The 22925-nt window shown below is 41.7% G+C and overlaps 1 protein-coding gene across 11 annotated transcripts in view; it reads right to left on the reverse strand.

Annotated features, from left to right (window-relative positions):
• Window positions 1–234: 234 nt before the first annotated feature.
• Window positions 235–22925, reverse strand: part of robo2 (roundabout, axon guidance receptor, homolog 2 (Drosophila)) — a 245448-nt gene continuing 222757 nt past the window's right edge. For 5 of the 11 annotated variants that reach the window (XM_067506395.1, XM_067506386.1, XM_067506390.1 and 2 more), the window contains 11 exons: window positions 20497–20624; window positions 19312–19584; window positions 18273–18398; window positions 13674–13833; window positions 11467–11730; window positions 10176–10393; window positions 6116–6298; window positions 5485–5643; window positions 5108–5359; window positions 3446–3661; window positions 236–3263 (listed from right to left, as the gene is read on the reverse strand). In XM_067506395.1, the coding sequence (XP_067362496.1) occupies window positions 3262–3263; window positions 3446–3661; window positions 5108–5359; window positions 5485–5643; window positions 6116–6298; window positions 10176–10393; window positions 11467–11730; window positions 13674–13833; window positions 18273–18398; window positions 19312–19584; window positions 20497–20624 (1981 nt within the window). In that variant the 3' untranslated portion in view covers window positions 236–3261. Of the gene's footprint in view, window positions 3264–3445; window positions 3662–5107; window positions 5360–5484; window positions 5644–6115; window positions 6299–10175; window positions 10394–11466; window positions 11731–13673; window positions 13834–18272; window positions 18399–19311; window positions 19585–20496; window positions 20625–22925 lie in introns of all 11 variants that reach the window. The other 6 variants (XM_067506396.1, XM_067506394.1, XM_067506388.1 and 3 more) reach the window with 5 other exon arrangements.

Here is a 22925-nt window from a genome sequence, read left to right on the forward strand (position 1 = left end):
ACTCACACACACAAGGCACAAAATTACTGGAAACATGGTGTTGCTAAATTAAACACTATGCAATTTAGTTTTACCTCCAAAAACTAGAATACATATTTGCAACTATAGAGTCCATTGTGTTATTTATGCAATGTCCCTTTTTTATTTACACCCAATTTAAAGCTGTAAATCCCCCTGCAGTGCAGCCTTTCTGTCAAAGACAAATATTTTTAGACTTTTTTCATTTTTCAAAAATATTTTATTTGATATTGATCCAAGTACAAGGAAATAAAATAACAAGGATTTATCTTACAGGACATGGGGATGAGACTGTAAAAGTTTATTTTCTTGATCCACTCTCTTCTTGGACAAGGACATGCAAGTGAATACAGAAGGTGGTTTACAGGAAAAAAAAGCAGAGTGTACTGTACTGTAGAAATGGCATAAGAGCAGGGTGTCACCTCACCCCATACTGTACAGAAAGACCCAACAACTTTCTCTTTTTATTGTTTTTAATCCTGTTTTATAGCAAAAAGGCAACACACAGATAGGCTACAAAGAACCAACAATATTGAGAAAATTAACAAAAGAGAGGGAAAGTACTTTCATCCTTCCAAAAAGACGTTTCCTATATGTTCTTGACGAGCAAGTTGTGAGCGTTTTTGCTCCTTGTGTTTGAGTCTCATTAGTTTCGACATGAGAGGAGAAGTGTGGTGAACATGCAGGACGAAGAGTGACTCAGACGAATACTGACCTGGCCCCATGCTGTGTGCACCGTGGGCCTTATCATCTCCTTATGGCCTCGCTGCTCAACTCTGACAGCAAACTTTACAAAGAACAAAAAAATAAAAATAAAAAACACATTTTATATCTCACAAATCTTTATGCATATTTCACAATATACTTTTATTATCATTTTAATAAATACAAAACGACACTGTGATTTAAAAGAAAAGAATGAGTATTAAAGGACACGCATTAGACATTAGAAATATCAAATTTGGTATGTTCTTTTAGTGACATCTCATCTTAAGGTGGATGAACCCGCACAGTAAACTCAGAATCAAAATCCACAGCAGAAAGGAAAAATTTGGACAACAGAATTGGACATGAGAGGGATATTCCTGTCAATGAAAATGGAATGGCATAATCAAGTGGAGATGCATATGAATATATACACATATATACACATACATAAACACCACCAGAATGTAAAATAACCTGAGATACTCTTTGCACCTCATTTCCAGAACACTGGCCACTGGGTGGGTGATATAAAATGACAATGGCATGACGACAACAGTACATCTGACAGCCTTTAGTTTCCACCCCCCATTTTATCAACATTAGCAGTACAAAATAAGACAGAACCAACAGTCATTGAAGCACAAAAATCCTGAACATTGATATTGAAAACGTTGTAAGCAGCGTTTTGGAGTCCATAAAAGGCATACAAAGAAAAAGCTTTTGGGGTAATAAAAAGCAAAACAAAACAAAAAAACTATTAAAAGTCTGAAAAGGCAAAATATTGAGATGTTGAAAACTGCAGACAATAAGTGTGTGTTTTGTGGCAGACAGAAAGTGTTCTGCTCCACACTGCGGCTTTTGAGGCAGTGGGACCTGCTAGTTAATATACAAGACCTTTCTCCATCATTACTGGGCTGTTTGAGCTCAAACAGTGTCTCATAGCTATATCGTAAATTGTGCGCACAAACACACACGCACACACACACACCATTTCCTCTCAAAGTTAGTGATACCAAACTGGGCTGATCAGAGTATGGGTAACTGCGACACCCACCTTTAAATCAACAGCTGCTTTAACACCTCACCTAATTTACCACTTAGCTGGACCCAACAGGATGTGTTGTCTTCTTGGATGAAACTGTACCATAGATAATGTAACAAACATAAAACAGTAAGTGCTCTAAAAAGGAAACGATAGTAAAAATGGATCAAACTAAAAGACAAAAAAATTTAAACATAAACGATGTAAACAATTTATGTTGCTCCCTTGATATTTTAGGTAGATTTGGGAGAGAAATTGCTTCCAATAACAATAAATACTCATTTGTTTGCAATGTCTGCTGCTTACGCAGGGTCACAGAAGAATCGTGAATCTGTCTCTGTAAGTGCTATGACTGAACTACACCATGAAGACTGATTTTACTGACTCCTCTGTTTTATGGAGGCTGTGCTGAACAAGGAGCGTAACCTCTGCGTAGTAAAATTATTTAGGCTGTAAATCTGTAAAAATAAACTTGAAATGCTTGGAGAAATAAAAAAACCCTCCATCGGTTATTTTCTGGAAAACAAAAATGCCTGGAGCTGCCAAAAACTTTGAGTGGTAAATATTTCTGATATCAAACTATTATTGTAGGACAGTTTATTAGAGATGAAATTATCAGCTCGGCCGCCTACAGTCTCCCATTAGAATCTCCTTTCTGTCCTCCAGCCACATATCTGCCCTTCAGATCCTCAGGAACCTTGTGTGTCTGCCACCCAATTAGTCTCAACTATGGAAACAGGCGCCTTATTTGTTGCTGTCTGTGAGCAAAGCCTTACTCTTTAATATCTCTCTGTACATTAGTTATATAATTTTCTTCTCTTTACTTTACAGTACAGAAAACTCCTCTTCACATATTCTTCCGGTTCTTCATGTCAGCAGGAGCTATGTTTTTGTGCTTATCACCAAAAATTGCAGTGCAAAAAACAATAATTAATAATAATAATAATGATAATAATTAATGGCACCTATTAACAAACAATGGATTATAAAACAATTATTTTTAATGGCACAACAGCCACTCGATTCACATATGATACAAATAACCCGATAAAACAAACTGTATATCCTGTATATGGAAATTAAAAGCTTAAACTGATTTAGGCTTGCATAGCAATGCAACAACAAGTTAAAGAATATATTTACAGGAAACAAAATTCCCTTTTCCCCAAGGGCAGTTACCAGAAAATGTGTTCTCATATAGATGTTTTCTTTTTTTTTTTTACTCGCCTTTTTCTAACAAAAAGAAAATTACAATAAGGTAGGAGGTGGAAAATATTTTCTTGAGGACAAAAACATAGTGAGATGTACAGTATGTCTGTGTCTATACATCACATTTACAGTTCTGTGACACTGCTTTCTCTGTAGTGCTCTCTGCTGCACTCCTTCTCTCTGAGAACACACAGGTAAGGACAAAGTTCATTGCCCCAACGTGGAGGGCGTCATTCTTTCGAGGACAGACCGGCCTTTCTCCAGATCACATCCTAGTCAAATCACTCTGTGACAAGCAAGAGAAAAAAAAAAGGGAAACACAAAACTGAGAAATTGGAAACTGTAATTCCATAAACAATGGCAATGACAATCTGTGGTGAGCTGCAGCTGGAAATATTCAACACAACAGCAGTGGACAAAGTGAAAAACAGAGAAGCCCTACATCGAGAAAAACACAAAACTACTTACATAACTCTCCAGAGTACTGTCCCTGTCCGTTGGCCCCCAGGAATTCAGCGTGCTCTGTTGCGGTCCACTGCTGTGGCTGTCGTGGACCCTCGGTTTTGCGTGGCCCTGTCGAGCCCTTGGAGGAAGCTGTGCCAGAAGAGCTGTGGCTACCAGGGGATGGGAACGTGGGTTTACTGTATGGCAGGCACCCATCCTCTGAAAACCCAAAAGCATAATCTGGGTTTGAAAAGCAGACACATCACATGGTTTTTATTGTTGCAGTGAAACACATGTAACATCTGATGCACAGAGACAAAGAGCAGTTTGCAAAGCTCCCCCTCCTCCTGACATCTGCAGAGTGGTCGTGCCAACGGGCACTGCCAGGGCGTGCCACAGAGAGGACTCTCAGCTTCACACATGGCCTTGCAGCTACCAGCCTTATGAGGGGGTAAATACAATAACGGAGGGACCACTGGCTGCTGTTGGACCCCCTGCTGCAGGGCAGCATAACATTGACCCTCAGCAGTTTCAGTCGTTGCGTGAAATCTCATCAAACTGCTCCCCACTGCTCTGCTAATGACTGTAATAGAGGCTCCCTCGACCTCAGTGGATTCTACTGTGAATCAGTCAGCACTCTGACACATACAGGAATTTTCCGATGGGGTTTTTTTATATGCTGATTGCGGCACCTGTCTTTGACTCACAGTCTCAGATTAACTGTCTGAGAAAGTCCAGGCACGAAGGAGGCAATGTGCACAGCATGGAGATGTGCAATGGTCACACACTGACAGACATGCAGGCGCACACATGCGCATACACACGGGCGCACACAGATGGGGCATAGAGTGGCTGCTGTGTGTGTGAGAAAGAAAGCTGAAGCGATCAGAGTGCATTTCAGTTGCTGGGGCCTCCTGTCTTAGTTGGAGAGGAGCAAGCCAATATTGGCAACAGTTACAGGGGCACTAGGGAGGCTGAGGGAGGGCTGAGGGGGGCATTATGGAAACCACAGCAAGTGGCAGACAGTGCAATCTGTTCATGAAAGCCCAGTCTCAACACAGCACGGAAGCTATGTTCAATACAAAAACTTCCCAGAAAGTCCCCACTGTCCTTACTGTTTTCATGCCATAACTGATCTTGTTATTAAAACTGATATTAAATAATTGTAAATAAGAAAAATCATTGTAAGGATTGTTTGGTTGTTGCATAATGTTGACACAGTACATTTCTACACTTCCTGTAGCCTCTCAGGTTTAGAAATAAAGTGTGCACGGTCCTTAAAAGTTTAGCACTATGATTGTCCTCCGTGAACCTCTGTTAACAGCACGGTTGTGATCATAATATCAGTTGTCAGTCCGTCATTCCATCTGTCAGTTCAACATTTGGTCCAGATTAAATTGTCTTCACTTCACCAAAGCCGGTAACCGAATTGGTAACTTTCATCCTTCCCAAACAAGCACAGTAGGAACTCAAGCTGTTTAGCACTTTAGTTCAGACAAATGTCAGTACCTAAAATTACTTTGAGTCTCAACAGACTTTAAACTCACTTCAAAAACACTATGATAACAGAGTAACACTGCATGCTAAGGTAAGCATGTTTGTGGGGTTGAAGTGCATATGATGACAGCTTTACAGCACTTTTCTCTGTCTGCGTGGCTACAGGCTTCAGTCTTGTCTCATCTGTACCTGTTTTGTGTCCTCTGCGTCCATCATCCGCTCGGTCCGTGGAGCCCAGCCTGTCTTGAGCTTGGCGATGATGCTCCAGAGAAGTGCGTGTCTGTCTGTCGATGGAGTTTTTTATGTCATCTGGCCCCGACATAGGCGGACGCTCCAAAGAAGAAGCCTTCCTATCTGGGGGTGCCATGGTGCTTATGCTGCGTGCCCCCTGGATGCGGCCCTGACCCTGACAGGGAGGAGGCTCAGGGGGAGGAGGTAGGTCTGTGTCAAGGGAAATTAACAGTACATCAAACAAACTGAAGACTCAAATCCTATCAGGACACATTTCCATCCATTATTACTCTGTATTACATTTTACGGGGAACATTTTTAGGGAAATGCCTCACCGTCTGCACCAGCATCTCTCCTGTGGTTTGCTGTGCCCTGGCTTCGGGGTTTGCGCGTGGGCCTAGTGGCCCTCTGATGGCCCAAGCTGTGTGTGCCGACTGTGCTGCCATCTGTTGAGAATGGACTGCTGGGCCGGTGCCTGTGGGACAAGCCTTTACCTGCAAGATGGATATGGGACCACAGGCCAGCTGGTTAATAAAGACATTAGGAACAAACACAACAGGACAGACCAAGACAGTGGAGCTGAGGCTGTCATCAAGAAAGGCAGAGGATATCAATCCAGTAACCTATGAGAACAAAGGCAAAGGTTTTTAAAGAGGAAAAAATTGTGGTAGATGCCTGTAAAAGGTTGCAAGTATCACATCATCAAGTGATTCCCAGGAAAGACAGAGTTGAAGCCAGACGAGGTACAGAGTTAAATTTAAGATAAGGCCATATACAACAGGTACCATGCGCAACCTACTGTAGGAACATGATCCACAAGCAGCAGAGAGGAAATCAAAGACACATTCTGGGGGAAACACCAGCCAGTGGTTGACAGGGGAAACAATTAGAGCAGACAGGAGAAGATCATGTGCCACCGGTAGAAGTTCAGTTCAGCTGTGAGTAGCTGGTTTTCCACACACCAACCTCTCTTGCTGAGGCTAGTGCCCTCCAGGCGATAGCCTGCCTTGTCTGCAGCGGCCACCAGGGCCTGGGCAAAGCTGCAGTGAGTAAAGATGGAGCCATCAGACGAGCTGCCCAAACTGGACCTATGGCTGGAGAAATTACGGTCATCCTCCGAGGCTGACCCCCAACCATTCACCATGGACCCTGTGAAACACCACAGGTTTCAGCAAATCTGAGTGTGTGTGTTAATATTTCTTCCCCCTCATGTTCGTACAGCTCAGTGGCCATAACCTTTACGGATATATGATCTGCCTTAGTCAACATATGTGATGTGATTCTTTATGTAAATGGATAAAGGTATTGAGTGATCATGTAAAAAATATGTAACATTAACATCCTACACTTAAATGATTTTGTGCCGTAGGGCATTTGTGTTTTTGCAGGTGAGTGCTTTTGTATAGTCATTCTGTTCTGGCCTGCTCTCTTTCATCTGTGACAAACACACACCGTACATACATCGCATGTACACACAAAGGTGCATGCGAACACACAGTCGAATGTACTGCTACTTCTTCTTTTGATAAGGAACAATGAGTGCACCTGTGCAGAGCTGACTTAGCTACAGAACTGCCTCAGGTGACACAGATGAAGCATCTCACAAAACAGTGTATTGAATCAAACACCTGGTGGTATGCACACAGTTTTTTTTTGTTTCTGTGTGCAGCCACCACTGTCTAAATTGTGCTATAATGTTACTTTGTTTTATACAGCTCTCCACATACATTTACATTAATGATCAATAAAAAATACCCTACCTAATGTACTAAAGCACACACAGCAGCGATGTGTATGTCTTTATGCTTCAATTTTTCTCGAATAATCAGCCAGACCAGTGCTTTAAATAAAAAGGTATCAGCCTGCCAATAAAAATATGCCACTTTGGCAAGCAAAAATACAGAGAACAGTCGGCTAATGTGACAGCTTTCAGTGGGACTGGTTTGGCAGACTTTGCTAAAGTGGCACGAACCCAAGTGCTCTGTTCACACACACTATCTCCGCCTCACACAGAACACAGGAGTGATGTGACTGAACAGCCTGGTGTAACAGAGAACTGGGGAGGTGTGAGGGTAATGGTTGGTAAGAGCATGATGGGGACAAAAAGTTAGCAGCAGGATTTATTAAAGGTCAGCGTGATATAAAAAAGTGCCCTAATCCTTGCCAGGATGGATTTGAAGTTTGAAGATTCAAAGTAACACCACTGACACATCGGCTGCATGGTTCTGTCAGATGGACCTCTCCTTGCAGTACTATATAAAACATTTGTATATTTGACATAAAACATTGTAATATGATTGATATTTATTTAGATACACTGAGAATTTCTGCTTTCCAACTTCTCCATCTGTGAGTCTCCACGTCTCATAGAAGTGGTTATTGCACCTTCAACAGCTGAAGTTGCAGCAGATTTTCACTCATGCTGCATTAAAAATTCTGCCAGATTAATGGAAACTTCTATAAAATATAAGCTTGCATAAGGTAGAGTATCCCCTTACACAACCAATTTTTACAGCGCTAACTGAAATCCAAGGCAGTAACTACTTCGAGCCCTCCATCTTTCCTAGCTATTTTCTTTGAAATTCCTTTCTAAGAGTTTTTCTTTAAGAAAGAAAGACAGCAATTCCACTGGGTCCAATCCTCCCACAAAGAATAGAGCAGATAATGAAGTATAGGCAGTGCCAGCCAAAGCACTGAAGCTTCCAACTCCTCCAGCTCAGCGAAGGAACACTGCCTCAGCAAATCACATCACAGAATGACTTTTCACTTGCACTAACTGCCACTTTCTACCACTGAACCTCTGGAGCACTTCTATTCTCAGAAATAGCAGTCCAATCAAACTGTGATCACTGTAACATTATTTGATAAAAATTCAATCTAGTTTTCTTTTTGCCCTAGAAATTTGATTTTGTTTGCTGTCGCTTCAGACCAAGGTTTGCACTACAAGTCTGTCGTTTTATCATGTCTGGAACCAGAGCAATGGGCTAAACCGTGTTCTCTAAAAAACACCGCCTGACATCTCCTGTGCTCCACGCACTGATAGAGCAAGGCCAGTAAACTGGAGATGGTTGGGGTGGCAGGAAAACCCAGCTCAGGTCCTTCCTGCCACTAAAACTGATTTATTCTGACGGAAACCCTAATCTGCATGTCATTAAGCAGGAAAACCATTCCCCCTGACGAGCAGGCGTCTCTACCTGCCGTCAGGAGACGTGACCCTGCTCCTCACAAACCTGGCAAAGCTTTATGGGAGAATAATCGTCTAGAACAGCCCGGTGATCAGCTCACCTTAGGCGTGAAAGCCTCTCTGCTGCCACAGTGTACTGTATACCACCTACACAAAAAAGTCAGGTGATACCTACTTTATGTGTTTACTTCATCTCTCTGGCTCAAGCAAGACACAGCTCTGCAACACCCACCATAAACATCAGGATTTACAGTTCAGTATTATTTTAGAGCATAGAAAAACACATGGACGATCTGCTGGTGAAAAATGGCCAATAATGAGAGGCTGGCTTTTTTTTCTGGGGCATTGGTGAAAATCTTTGATTTACTAGCCTTTGGCGTAACATTATGAAAACAGACCTATTTCCATATTATTAAAACTATGGCAAATCTATCACGGGGAGCTCGACAGGAATCTCACTTATACCCTCCCCTGTTTGTACTGTCTTAAAATGGTGGCCCTAATAAATCTCAGTGGCTTCCCTACCCTCCTTCTCTTCCTCCCGCTAACCCTGGAGCTGGGACCGTGTCTGTGCTGTCAAATGATGGGGTGCGAGGCAGACTTGCAGAAAGATAAGAAGAAATAGTGCTGTCTTCAGAGTAATACAGTGGAGGAGAGATGCAGTAGATTAGGGCCCAGTTGCTGCTTTATATTCCTCTAAATACATCAGCAGTAGCATGTGTCAGCGCTACCAAAACCACTGTTCCATCATCCTATGGAAAACTACTCTTAAGGATGCAACTGACAGCACAGACCAACCAGCAGCACTGTCAACCCTCCTATTCTTTCACACTTGGCTCAGCTCATCTGCCTTCAGATACAGTTTATTATCTGCTTGGACCTTGTTTCTTCCCACCCATAGATTTCTCAATATACCTTTTATTTTTTAGAGTTCACAGATTTTGTTGGAAGACTGGATACATATTCTATCAAAACCTGTGCCTACACAGCATGACAGCTAATGCCACATGTTTTTCATAAATATGCCTCCAGTTTTACTGTCTAGTTTACTGATGGATATTGGGGCCTGGTCAGTATGAGAGCAGCAGTCCAGGACTCTGCTCTGCAGCTGCAGTGTCATGCCCTTCATACGTCCCCCCCTGACAGACGGCTGTAAAAGTTTTCAGTGAGTTGTAAAAATGGAAATGGTGCCTCTCGTCTGGAATGGAATATACTGCATGAGAAATTTATTTCAAATCTCCTCGGGAAGATATGGGTGGCGCTGACTCCAGTGCTGTGTGCGAGTTAAATCAGAGTCGCTCTCCCCCTGGTCGCCTCGCCTCTCCCTCCTCTTAATTTCTCTCTCACTAACCTGTTTAAAATTCATGGACTTTCTTATCTCTTTTTTAGAAGTGATAATTATTATTCCCCAGAGTTGCCAAAAACGCTTAAAAACTTGATTGTGGGACACGCAGTAAGCATGTTTGCATAAAAATGAACACATACCAGATTCATGAAGAACATGTTATGAACACTTTCTCATTTACTGTAAAACACTATGTAATAACAATGGGAATTAGACTGACAGTTTTCCAGAATCCTCATAAGAATGTATTAAAATACTGTAAATTACAACAAAGAAGGGAGCCTGGTGGCTCAGTGGTAGAGCATTGGGTTGGGATGCAGAAGGCACCAGGTGTGGCCCCACCATCGGTCCAGAGCCCGGATAAAATCATAGCGTTGCGGCAGGAAGGGCATCCGGCGTAAAAACTCATGTCAAATCAACAGGCGCAACACGTTCCGCTGTGGCGACCCCTGAAGGGACAACAAAAAAGAGGCATTTTCAGAATCAAACAATTTTACCTGTCAAAGAGCTGTCCAGGTTGTCCATACTAGACCCTGGTGTGTGCTCAATGCCGCAGGGATGCCTTGCTCCATAGCCTTCATCCTCCTCCTCTTCTTCTTCCTCCTCTTCATCCTCATCAGGCAGGTCAGTTTCCAGGTCAGAAACCATTGTGCTTGACACATAGCCAACTGGAGGAGCTGGAGCCTGGGGAGGAAGAGAACCTCCCTGCATGTGCCTGGGGAAGACAAAGAGACAGCATACTTCTCTGATGGTACACCCATACAGTATACATTAAGGAGTGAGGAGGGGTGATGAATACAGAGAGGATACAGGGAGAGAAATAAGGATCTACGTGGAAGGGCAGAGCAGTTTTGGAAACACTGCTCATATCAGAAGTGTTGACTGAATTTGGACAATCCCACAAATTCTACTGTGCTGTTGCATGCTAACACAATGACCTGCTAATTGCTGCTGTAGATGGCACAAAGACACGCTCTCCAGGCCTGTCGAGACATGGCTGTCACCTCAGTGGCGGCCTGCTCCGCTGACAGCTGCGTTTGTTTGAGTAGTACAATGTCTTTGACGTGGTTTGCAGTGGGAATTGTTTGTGATTACTGGCCCTCTGGTGTTGTCAGAGATGCTCTCTAACCAACATAGTCATTACAGGGTAACATGACATCTCCTTCCTGACAAGGCTTCCCTGCTGCCACCCATCCCCCCCAACCCACCCACCACCTCCACTTTACAATTATGAATGAATGCCAGTCTCTTATTTGTGTCTGCGTTGCCGACAGAATGAAGCATGGCCTTCATCTGACTTGCATGAGCACAACAACAATGGAATGTGCTGTTTGGGTGCGAGTGTTTGTGTGTTTGTGTGTGTGTGTGTGTGTGTGTGTGTGTGTGTGTGGGGGGGTGGGGGGTGGGGGGGGGGTGGGGGTAAACAACTGTGGATAGGAAATTGTGTCTCTTAGAGCAAAATACAGTGGTTGGCTAAGTGGTAGCATGGGCCCATTAAAATCAAATGATTAATGGGTTTATCTCTACTGCACACACAGTTGACATAAAGAATGCTAGAGGGCCAAAATAAATCCTGGCAGCGAAACACGCAGAACAGAATGTACGGTAAGCATTTTTAAATGACAACAATGCATTATTTATCAGCCATAACAAAATATCTTTCAACGCAGAGTAACAGAAAATTACCAGTCGGTAGTATAGCCATATTTCCTTCAACCATAATAACTACTGTATATTACTACTGGGTATAAGTCCAGGGGTGAAATAATCCAATTTTGCAATGCTTACCATGTCTGTTTTGCCATATCCAGCTGGTACACTCTGGTTAGCTCATCCAAATGAGCTTGGAGCATGGGCTGCATCTCGTCCCGGGGAGAGGGGGTAAGGGTGGCTGTTGACTGCTGACCAAAGGATACAGCAGCTGGGGAGGAGGCAATCCCTCGTATGGGCGGGGTGGGTACTCTCTCCTCCTCTTCCTCCAGCTCATCCTCCATGCCCTGGTGAAGATAAGTCTGCACAGGCATGGGTGGACCCCAACCATCACTCTCATACCTGAAATATGAAGGCAGGTGCAAATGTTCTCACGGTTAATGTGTGAAATCTTTAGGGCTCCAATGAACTGACATTTTTGTAAACAATAACTTTACCCACAAAAGCCATCAGATGTTTGTTTTCCATCCAGCCAATGTTCAATAGATTCTTTAGTTTATTTTACAAAATGCACAGATCCTCAAAAACAGAAAAGCTGAAATCACAGGATTTGGGCCGTTTTTGTTAAATAAATTAGTCAAATAATGTTTATAAGTGCCTATTAAAAAAGTTTCTAGTAACTTTGTGTAAATATACTAATACATGACTTGAGCTATTTCAGCTCTGGTTTTATTATCTATATCAGAATGAAAGTCAACACAATCAAAGGCATTATTGTAAATTAATATTTAATACACCTAATGTGTTAATAGTGAAGCTTAAAAAGAAAAGAAATAGAAAATACATATGGTGTGAATTGGAACTACAATAAGGTGTGTGACATTGTCAATGACTCCAAATATAAAAGAAGGTTACTGAAGAGGGAGAGAATATCAGACAGTATAAAAATATTTTAATAGGTCTCTAAAAACAACATTTTTAGAGACCTTTCCATATACTAGCAAGATACTATGTCACTTTCCTGTACAAATTTGTTATACAACAGCCCTGAGTGGAATAACAAAGGTAGTCAGGCTCCACTTCCTGCTAGCTCTGATTATACATTCTGAAATAATACTATCCATAAAAAAGTGTTCATAAAAGAAATTAGTCAGTGCACACTCCATAGGACATTACTGTTTTAATCTGCAGCCGTTAAAAGCAGTCTTTGATTTATAGTGCACAGGATTCCTTATTTTCCAGAAAGCCTATTAAAGCAGATGACTCTTCCAGATTAGAAATTAGAAATTGGGGTAAGAGGACACAGTGCTGTAGACACACAGAGTAAGTAAACCTGTGTTACACACATCACAGCAAATGTCTGTTCCCGCAGGTTTTTACTTTTCTATTTCAGCTTTCAGCATTGGGTTGCATAAATCCCCGTGTTTCTCTTCTCTCTTTATGAAACAATGCAATTATGAGCTTTTCCACTGTGGAATTCGGCAAATAGATTAATCTGAAACCATCTGTGTGTCTACATGCTAGTAACAGCAAGAGACTGCTCGAGCTTCAAACATTGTTTTTTTTTTTTTTTCAATTTCATTTTTCCATTTATTTTCTAGTCATGAAGTCCCACAGATTGAACACAGGATCAGCAGATAGTTTGATCTACAACCATCTGCATATGAGTTTTTGGGCGAGTGTGTGTAAGTGAGGGTGCGTGCATATCTGGCTGCCAGTGGATAATATACACACATTGATCCTTCACTTTTCTCCAGATGTACAGTAGTACAGTAATGAGCTGCATAGGAAAACAAAGCTGAAGGCTGTTATCAAACACAGCTATGTGTAGGAGTTGCTCATGTTGGCAAGCACTATCTGTATTGTTCCAGCAAGAAAGATGCTAAATTCTCGGCTGCTGAAGAGATCAAAGGAGGAAATGTAAAATATTTTCAATAAGAATGCTATGTGCTGCTTCATTTTCTGTTTTCAATTGGAAATGCAACTCTAAAATGTATTTGGTCATATAGTCTGGTTTTCCTTTTAAGACTGCAGGTTGTTTATATAATGAAAGAAGGTCCAGATGAAAATCAATCTAGGCTGGCGTGTCTATGAAAACATAACGTATTCACAAAAACCTGAAAAGCTTTTACCATGCAGTTTTAAGATTAACCCGGACTTGCATTGTAAGCTTGTCGTTTTTCTGTCTACTTTCAAGCTGCATGTTACAGGCTTAAAATAAAACGTAAAAATATAACCTGTTTAACTTCAATCTTTAATCTTTATTACTGAGAAAATAGTAGGTTCTTTTTGGACGATATTATCTGGTCCATATGAGATCTTTTTGGTTCCCCTGGTAGACATACCCTCCTCCATCATGGTGATCATTGGGATAATGGTCCATCTCAGTGCCAGGGAGAGGGTGAACAGGGGGAGGGGGCAGAGGAATATTGGCCCAGTTGGAGCCGTTGGCTTTAGTGGGCTTGGATCCAGCCTTGGTCTTCTTCTTCTTTCCTCCCTTGCCACCTACAACATGGTGAATTTGAGAGATACGGTCACTGAAAATTTAATTATTACAAAAAATAAATTAAAAACTAATACACAAGTGAGATAGCACTGAAAAGGGCAGCGCCTGCTACTAGCGTGTGACAAATGTGTATTCTAAAGAAATTTTAGTCCAAACATGTTCTTTAAATTACAGCTCCACTTGGTCTTTGTTTCAGTGTACACTTGGTAAGTCGTACACTATTTCAAATACAAGTTTTTGATGAGCTTCTGCTTGTCGTTGCTTCCACAGAAACACTCAAGGCTGCCTGATGAAAAGCATACTCTCAGTGATTGATTGGCTGAAAAGCCCCAAATCTCCATAGAAACAGCAGAGAACGGCAGTAAACGATGCCGAGCCAGACCTTTGTGCTCCACCCATTCCTCTGTGTCCCCTTTCACACCAGGCTTTGGGTTCCACAATGAAATATCTCACTTCACAGCATCATCATAATGAATGGCTTGTGTAGTGTCAGTGTGTCCCTAATGGAATTCACTGAGAGTCTATTACTACTTTCATTTCTTTTATTACACCGGAGAGCCGCTAACCCCATCCATTTCCACTCATATTTCTGCAACACCAGATTCTGCTATGTCCCATCCATCTTTATAAATCTGCCAGCCGGGTCAATACTGGGCTTCATGTGATTTGGTCACTGTGGAAGAAACCTTTTCCCCCTTTAAAACAGGTTTGACATCAAGCCCAATTCAGTTTTTCAAGTTTATAGTATACATAGTATACACATCAGACTTTTATCTTAAGTAGAGTTAGATCACCATAATATTTAAAAATAAAGAAAATTTGGTTCTTAAGCTTAAAAACAAAACACCAAAATAATTTATATACAGTAACTACGCCCAGAATAAAGATTTGTTTTATTTAAAAGGTTTTAAATTTAAATTTATTTTTATCACAAGTGAGCCCCTGGAATAAAGGAATAGTATATTCCTATTACCTAAACCCTAAATTAAAGAACGTTGCTGACTAGATATCATTCTAATAACGATTACAGCCACACAGTATGTTCTGTGTTAATGTGCACACTACAATATAATCCATCCAATTGTTGTACTGCATCTAACTTTGCCCGCCAACAATAATGAGGTTTACCTCATTATCTCCACGTTGCAACAATAATTTTGAGCAATGTTTTATTTTTTTTATACAATACAACTTTCCTGTCATACTTCCTCTCTTGTGCCTATAGAAAGGGAGTAAGGAGACACAATGGATAGTGTTTATATAATATACAGATCCATTTGTGGAAGCCTGAAGGGCCTCACCACCAGTAAACACCTTAAATCTCATTCCAGAAAATACCTCAAGCTGACGTCATCAGCCACACAGACGAGTGAAAGCCGTCGTTGGGAACTCTGTTGAACACATTTGTATCTGTCATCTGCTGGTTAGTCCTGCCAAAGGCCTGTAATCACTTTTCCCATTGCCACAAAAAAGCTTCCAATGTTGCATCTTGTGTAATGTAACATCATACACTCCAATGTAATCTAATAAACTGAGTTCACTTATTAAAAACGCATTAAAAAGTAGATCATGGTCATCAAAAGAAACTTATTGAAGCAATGAAGTATATTTTCTTTTAAGGTTACATGGATGCCAGATTGCAGAGAAATTACAAGCATTGTATAATATATGTGTTGCTATACAGTTCTGTCTTTTACCAGAAAACCAACAAACAAACAAACAATGACTTATATGAGCATAGTAAAAAATGCTGGGGCAGAAGTGGAAATATAAGGCATGAGGAGATACAAAGTGTTAAAAAAAAGATTAATAAAGAATGGAAGTAATAAAAGAAACAACTGTAAGCCCAAGGCAGGAGGCACCACAGTGTAAGTATAGTCTGAAAGTAATTGGGTTTCCTAATCGTACCTCTGGGCGACTCTTGACTTTTACCAATAAATGGTGAGCTGCCGTGATTGTTCAATCATCCTTAGTCTCCCCACACAAGACCAGCCATCAATATTGTAAATGAGCCTCTTCTATGGAAGGATGGTCTGGCACTGGAATTACAACAGCTCACCCCAAATATGAAAAATACAGAGAGAGGCTGTGGCTAAAAGCTATACAAGAATTACACAGCAAACTCATCTCCTCTGACAAAACTGGGCTTCTCTTCAAAGGCAAACTCATACTAAATATAGATTCAGCATTGGGTATTTATACCCAAGGTTTGGGCGCTCCCAGGCTATAACAGTAGGGCTGCATAGCCTTGAGCTTGCTTTGTTTTCACTGGGTGCCTCAGTGCTGAAGGGGAAAGCCACGGATCACAGACTGCAGAAAGACTATGGAGCCAGATATAACTTAGATGGGGAATAATTATAATAAATAAACACAAAACTAACTGAAAGGTATAATCATTTTAAGTTTAGTTGAAAAAAAAAACACAAAATGTTGCCTAATAAGTAGAACTACACCATATAGGGAGAAGCAGAAGCACAACAGATCACACACACCACACCTACACACCCACAATGTGTGTGTTTTCATAGACGCACCAGGCCAGACTGTAGAGTTCGTACAATCATGGATTTTGTAGTTTCATAGACTGGCTGGTGTGATTGGGGAGGAATGGGGAGACAGAAAACAGCAGCTTGCTCTTCTCCCCTACACCAAGCAAGGTTTTAATGAGCAGCTTCACATCCTCAGTGGAGACCCATGTTGCTATGAAAGCTGCTCTATTTCTGCTCCTTTTCATCCCGCTCTACTCCTTCAGATCCGACATACATTATTCCTTCGATCTCCTTAGAGGGAGAACAAGGCACTGTAACTTTTCTTCCCTTCAAATGCTGAGTTTACTTTAGTTGAAGTCTGAATCAAAGATTGGCTTTTGCTTATTCATATCTGCACTGCTGTTTTAAGTTCCACTGTACAGTATACAGTATAACCTACAGGGAAGTGAACAGAAGATACTGTATGCTGTACAGTCAGAAACTCACTTTGGTACAGGTCTAATGAATGTCACATCTCTGATGATTTCACTTTGATTTTAACTGCATACTGTATATGAATTATCTCCCATATGTCTGTTGTAGTATAAAGATGGGCTATGTGCTAGTGGGTTGAGTCTGACTGTAGCTTTACAGTATATACAATAGTGTGGCTGTGGCTCAGAAGGTAGAGCAACTGTCCACCATTTACAGGGTTGATGGTTTGATCTCCTCCTCCTGTCCATATGTCAAAGTGTCTTTGGACCAGACACTAAACCCTAAGTTGCTTCCAGTGGATCAGGCTAGCCCCTTACATGGCCCCATCTGGGTATAGGTATATGTGTATGTATAAGTGTATGTGTATGTGTGTGCAAATGGGTGAAGAAGAAGCATCATTGTAAAGTGATTTGGGCACCTGTTAGGCAAAAGACGGTTGTATAAGTGCAGACCATTTATCTAACGGCGTGATAAAAGAGTTGGTATCGATTGTGTCATCTAACTCCCCCCAAAATGCTGAACTATTCCTTACTATCACTAGTTAGTTAAAAACATTTGCATGCAACATACATGAGAATGATTTATATAAAAATGGTTTAGATTTCCACTGTTTTTCTCATAATACAGCATGTTCCCAACCCAGTCGGAGACTTCAGTATCATGTCTACAGAAAGAATCTGCCTGTGAGGCATGGCCACTTCACATCCTTTTCTCCAGCCCGCTGTGTGGCAGACCATTGAATTAGAGACCAGTTAAGGCAGTGGCTTGTAACTAGATAAAAGAGAAGAGTAGAGGGGAGACAGGCAGAGAGCTGCCTTGGTGTCCTATAAATGACATTGTAATTCTCTGAACATGGGTTTTAGTGTAGTTGGCCACCATTAGGGAAAGAGGGAAAAAGGGAGGTATTTTTGCCACTTTACCCAACCAAGCATCTCTAATGGTGTGTGCATGTGTGTGTGTGTTTGTGTATAGTCCACTCTGTCTGAAAGACTCCCTCTGCTCCTATTCTTGTCTGCTCTCTCACACAGGATGAGACAAAGCCTTTCCAAGGACCGGCAGCAATGGCCAAAACCAGCATTAGCACTAGCAGCCACATTCTGACAGGAGATCATAGGACTGTTCTTTTTCTCTGATTTAAATATCCTGCTTCTTTATTCTTCAATAAGTTCTCGACTCCTTCTCTATAACACAGCAGGGCTACATACAATACAAGCTATTATACTCAAAACCTAGTATTACAAAAATTTTAATTAAATGCATGTGCATGTAATGAACCTGAAGTGGGGGGGGAGGGGCAGAGTGAGCAGCTTTGGTGAAGGAGAGAGGGGCTGTGTTAATATAAATTTTCTAAAGTGTCAGGTTTGTACATGCTAATAACAGATCAATAAAGCAATTAAGACATCAGTCAATCAAAAAGTCAAGCGGCAGAGCCCCAGAGAGTTTGCTTGATAAAATCCTCTGCTCTGTAAACCAACCTGAGAGACTGCCGCTTCGCTCTGAGCTGTTGTGAGAGCTGGTGGTGCTGAAATCTTGTGATTGGTTGTGTGGTATTCTATTAGACAATCCTTCGGCCAATCGGTAGTCAGGAATGAAAAGGAGTGCTACAGTGGGGGTTAAAGGGCAAAAATCACAGTAGCATCAGGTGAGAGGCAGTTAGCACAAGCACATGCAAACATGCAGTTAGAGCATAAAGCAAGCAGGATATAGTTGGGATTCATACAGTCAAAAAGCTCCTCTCACAAAACATCACATTTACTTTCTAAATTGTACACAACAATACATTTGCTGGACAAAGTTGACTTATTGTTGATTTGAAAATCACAGTGTTGGTCTTTCACAAAATGCGATTCGATTCATAGTGGGATGAATGGATTTCAATTTAGTGTCTGTCACTCTTTATAAAAATATAATCATACGTAATTATATGTGATCATACTTCTTAAAATGATTGAGAAAAGCATTTTTTAATGCAATTTAATAATGCACTCAGCTTTAAAATATCTGGCATCAAATTCACAAAAATTAATATGGATTAATTTCTTAAATATTAGTCAAGCTAAAATGGATAGGCAATTACTCAGAAACTGAAGGAGGAGTGGTGCCATCGTGAAAATCCAGCAAGAAAATGGATGGATGACTTAACTGCACTACTCTTTTATGAGATGTTTATACAGCCTTGGAGAGTAACCAAGATGGTGTCTGCTGGGGGAAATATATATATATATATATATATATATATATATATATATAAAAAAAACCCCTGCTCCATTCTCCACCACAGTAAGGGTAGTAAGGTTTTAAGGATTGTGGTGGAAAAGTTTTTATACCAAATGGCTAGCTCTTGTCACAACTGTAAAATGGGTTTTTGAGCTTGGTTAATTCACTTTGCTTTTGATATAACAAGATGAGAACAGTAGCGGACACAGTATCACACATTGTCTATAAAAACTAGCTGAACCTTCCACACACGGGAACCAAATTGCTATACACACTTACTTTCTCAGCCTAACTTACTGTTGTTGCAGGAGTTCTTGTCAGGCAGGGAGTAGCCCAGGCTGGCCATCTCCTGCTTGGCCTGAAGCGACGCCTTCCACTGGGCCTCAGGCAGATCCACAGCCAGCTCATGGATGCTGCTTGAGTGGAGAATCTGAGTGGTGGCGTAGGGAGTGGCCTGTGATGTTTGTCCAGGGCTGTTGTAGTTGGCTTTGGTCGTGAAGTCTATGCTGCTGTAGATGGCTCCATCAGAGAGCATGGTGCCCGTCTTATCCCCTTGCCCAGAGGGGAGATCTGGGAGAGGAAAAGAGGCAGTTTGTGGGAAAGCTGGTTTCTACGGGTAACATTCACCTCACTTGTTATTATCTCTATTTAAGTTAAAATGTAACTGTTTGCATGACAGAGAAAATCCAACTCTGTCTGGTCTTGAGTGACCTTGGATTCAGGTGCACATGCTCTGTGATTGTTGCTGAATTACAGTCTGAGCCCTGGTGCTTTCAGGTCAGCTCACTAGAAACTACTTTTAACCGGTTGACCTTACCTGAAAAAAAAAAAGACAAAAATCCTCCCTATTTACTTTTTCCAACCCTTAGTGTTTCAGCAATGTAACCTCATTCCCCTAAACATTTATGGATATCTCACTCTCCTCCTTTACCTATTTCATAAACATGAGCAATAATGCTGCTGCCCTGCATGTTTGTGTGCGTGTGATGACAGAAGCAGTGAGGGGGAGTGTGAGATACGAAAAGAGCAAACGGACTCATGGTTGGTGCATGGCTTGCCTGCCCAGTGAAGGGGAGATGATGTAGAGCCACAAGGAAGTGTCCGCATCTGCGCCAGTCAAGCTGCGCCTGTCCTTCACGACTGGCTGCTCAACACCATCCTTTCAAACACCCAACCACCCCCTGCTCCTCTGCCCGTCTCTCCCCTCACATTCTCTTGCTTTGAGATATGGGCTATGACACCAAGCTGGGCTATTTGCCATTACTCAGGTTGGTGACAGTGGAGGCCCTGCTGTTAATGCTCTAGCTGTCCTCTGATGTGATGCAAAAATATATATCCAAACGCAGATGCAATATGCATATATGTTCCATGCAAACATTAGATGATGAACAGAAGGAGCTTTGGTACAGAAAGTGAAGCAGGTCATCATCTTTCATCTCCTAAGGTTTCCTGAAAGCCATGGGACATCACCAGGGCACTCACCTCCTCGGCCAAAGTTACTCAGGTCATTGGGTCCCCCAGAGCTGCTGTTGACAGGCAGGCTGGTGGCGGGCCAAGAGTCCGCTAACCAGGGGTAGCCTGGGTCACTTGCATTGAGCAAGCCTGGCCGGCTGAGCAGAAACACAGGATGGAATGCTAGATTAAACATTTAAAGTTTTTAATTTGCACAAAATGTCTCTGATGCATGGTTTAATTTTTCATTATGTTACCAGCTTTACAAAAAAATGTTTATTAAATTTTAAAATAAAAATGTGACAATAATCAGCAGTGGGACTATGTGAAGACAATAGAAAAAAAATTAAAACATATGTTTAAATGTTAGTTTGTGCACAAGAATGTGTGTTTGTGATGAGATAAGCTTGCTGTAAGCCTCTGAAGCTAATGAAACATTTCAGAGATATGGAGAAATAGCATACGGATACATTTCCCCAACAAAGTTGGATTGCTTCAGGCAAACACAGGTCTTTATCTCTCTCTTTTTCTCCTGCTGTGCCTTTGTCACATTCTCTGAGTCATTAATGCAAACGCACACTGTGGAGACACTAACGCATGCATTTGCTCTCTGTACACGAGCAGCAGTGCATGCAGATAACAAAATGTATATGTTTCTTTATTCATTATTATCTAGTACATTCCGCTGTGTTTTCCCATCAACCCCTTGTTGTGATGTCCAGACGGTCTAAATCATGTCTGATGAGATGTCAAATATCAGCCCCAGCACCACCATGATACCCCGGCCCACTTGTGGGATGCCTGCATACGGTAGAGGGCAGCCCCATTTAACAGGTGTTGCGCACCTCCTGAGGGGGTGAGAACCATAAAAATCAGCCATTAAGACTTTAACCTGTCATGGGTGACTGCTGGGAGGTCGTTAGGGCCACTTTACTGTACATTCACGTCTGAGGCTGTTATCGTACGCTATGCAGATGGAATTAAATAAGTATGAGACGTGGAATTAAAAACCTTTTTTATATGTTAGTGTTTCTCATCACCTGCCATTGAAATGGTTTAAAATGGTTACAACATTTTAGAATGTATAATCACTAGTTTAGTTAATTAGTGGACAGATTACAAATTAACACATTTTAAACTGGCAAAAGAGCTTTAACAATACTGTTGAAGTACTTTTCGGAAGGACTTTTTTTTACTCATTTCGCCCCTAAGAAGTCTCACTCTGCAACAATAAGACAAGCAACACATGTGATAACGCAGATGGGTCTGTCTTCTCAGGAACACAAAAAACAGGTCAGTGCCCAGCAGTGCTGTACAGTATATAGCAGGCTACAGATACAAGTGCACTCTGAGCAGCTGAAGAACACAGTAGTTAGGAGTCTGGCTGCCTGATGGGGCTCTTTGTCTCAGCTCCAGTGGGGTGACATGTTGGCTCTGAGGGGACTTGGAGAGAATCAAGCCCTGAGGACAGGGGCAGGTAATGGGCGTACTGCAGTCATCCTCTCCCTCAGCCACAGGTTCTAATGAGAAGAGCTGTTCCACAAGGAGGGAGTCCAAATGAGCTGCAGCCCTGGCAAGCTAAGAGCCCTCACTGTGGTTCCTGAATGCCAAAACAGGCCCTCAGGGGAGACAAGTCATTCAAATTGATGGCTGTGCATCAGACATGTGCACTTTTATAGGGTAATACATCTTTCCCCGTCCTGCTACCTCTGTTTCTGGCTGCTATGTTTCCCCCCCCTGCCATCATTCTCTCTCACTGTACCACCTCTCCTAAACACAATTTTCCTTTATTTTCCCCCTATACACTTCCACCTCCTCTTTTTATCCCTCCTCCCTGCCTCGTGTGCTTAACATCTGTCAGACTAAAAGAAGCAGAAAAAGATGTTGACTCCTTTGTTGACTCCAGAAGAACATATACACTGTCTATAGTAAATGACCACGCCTTTGTCTTACTTGTCCCGTGTGCTCCAACAAGTCCTTCTCCAGCCCACTAGACAAACATCATTTGAAAGACAAGGAGCTGACAATGGAAATGGCTGCATTGTCCTTGTATTTATCACAAAGCAGTGTTCTTGCAAGGGATAATTAGAATAAGACTAATTTCTACTGGGGATATTTGTTTTAAATGTGTGTGTGTGTGTGAGAGAGAGAGAGGGAGATAGAGAGAGATTGTAGGAAAATGGGGAATGGGCGGGGGGTAGGGCTCTAGGTCATATGTCTAATGAAAAGTTGACACACCTAACTTTTAATCCCTGCCCAAGCGAGGATGGATGGCAACCTTGGCAGATAAAATTTGATTTGGAGCATTTGCTCTTCCTGTTAGACATTTCAGTTACTGGTGATGGGGAGGAATCCATAAATACTGCCTAAGATGCCTGACAGTGAACTTCCCATAAATAAGCCAAGTGAGAGATATTAATTCCAAAGCAACTTCATAAATCAGGTGTTTATGGTGCCAC

Source organism: Channa argus, chromosome 6 (assembly GCF_033026475.1).
Source record: "Channa argus isolate prfri chromosome 6, Channa argus male v1.0, whole genome shotgun sequence".
In the NCBI taxonomy this organism is placed as follows: domain Eukaryota; kingdom Metazoa; phylum Chordata; class Actinopteri; order Anabantiformes; family Channidae; genus Channa; species Channa argus.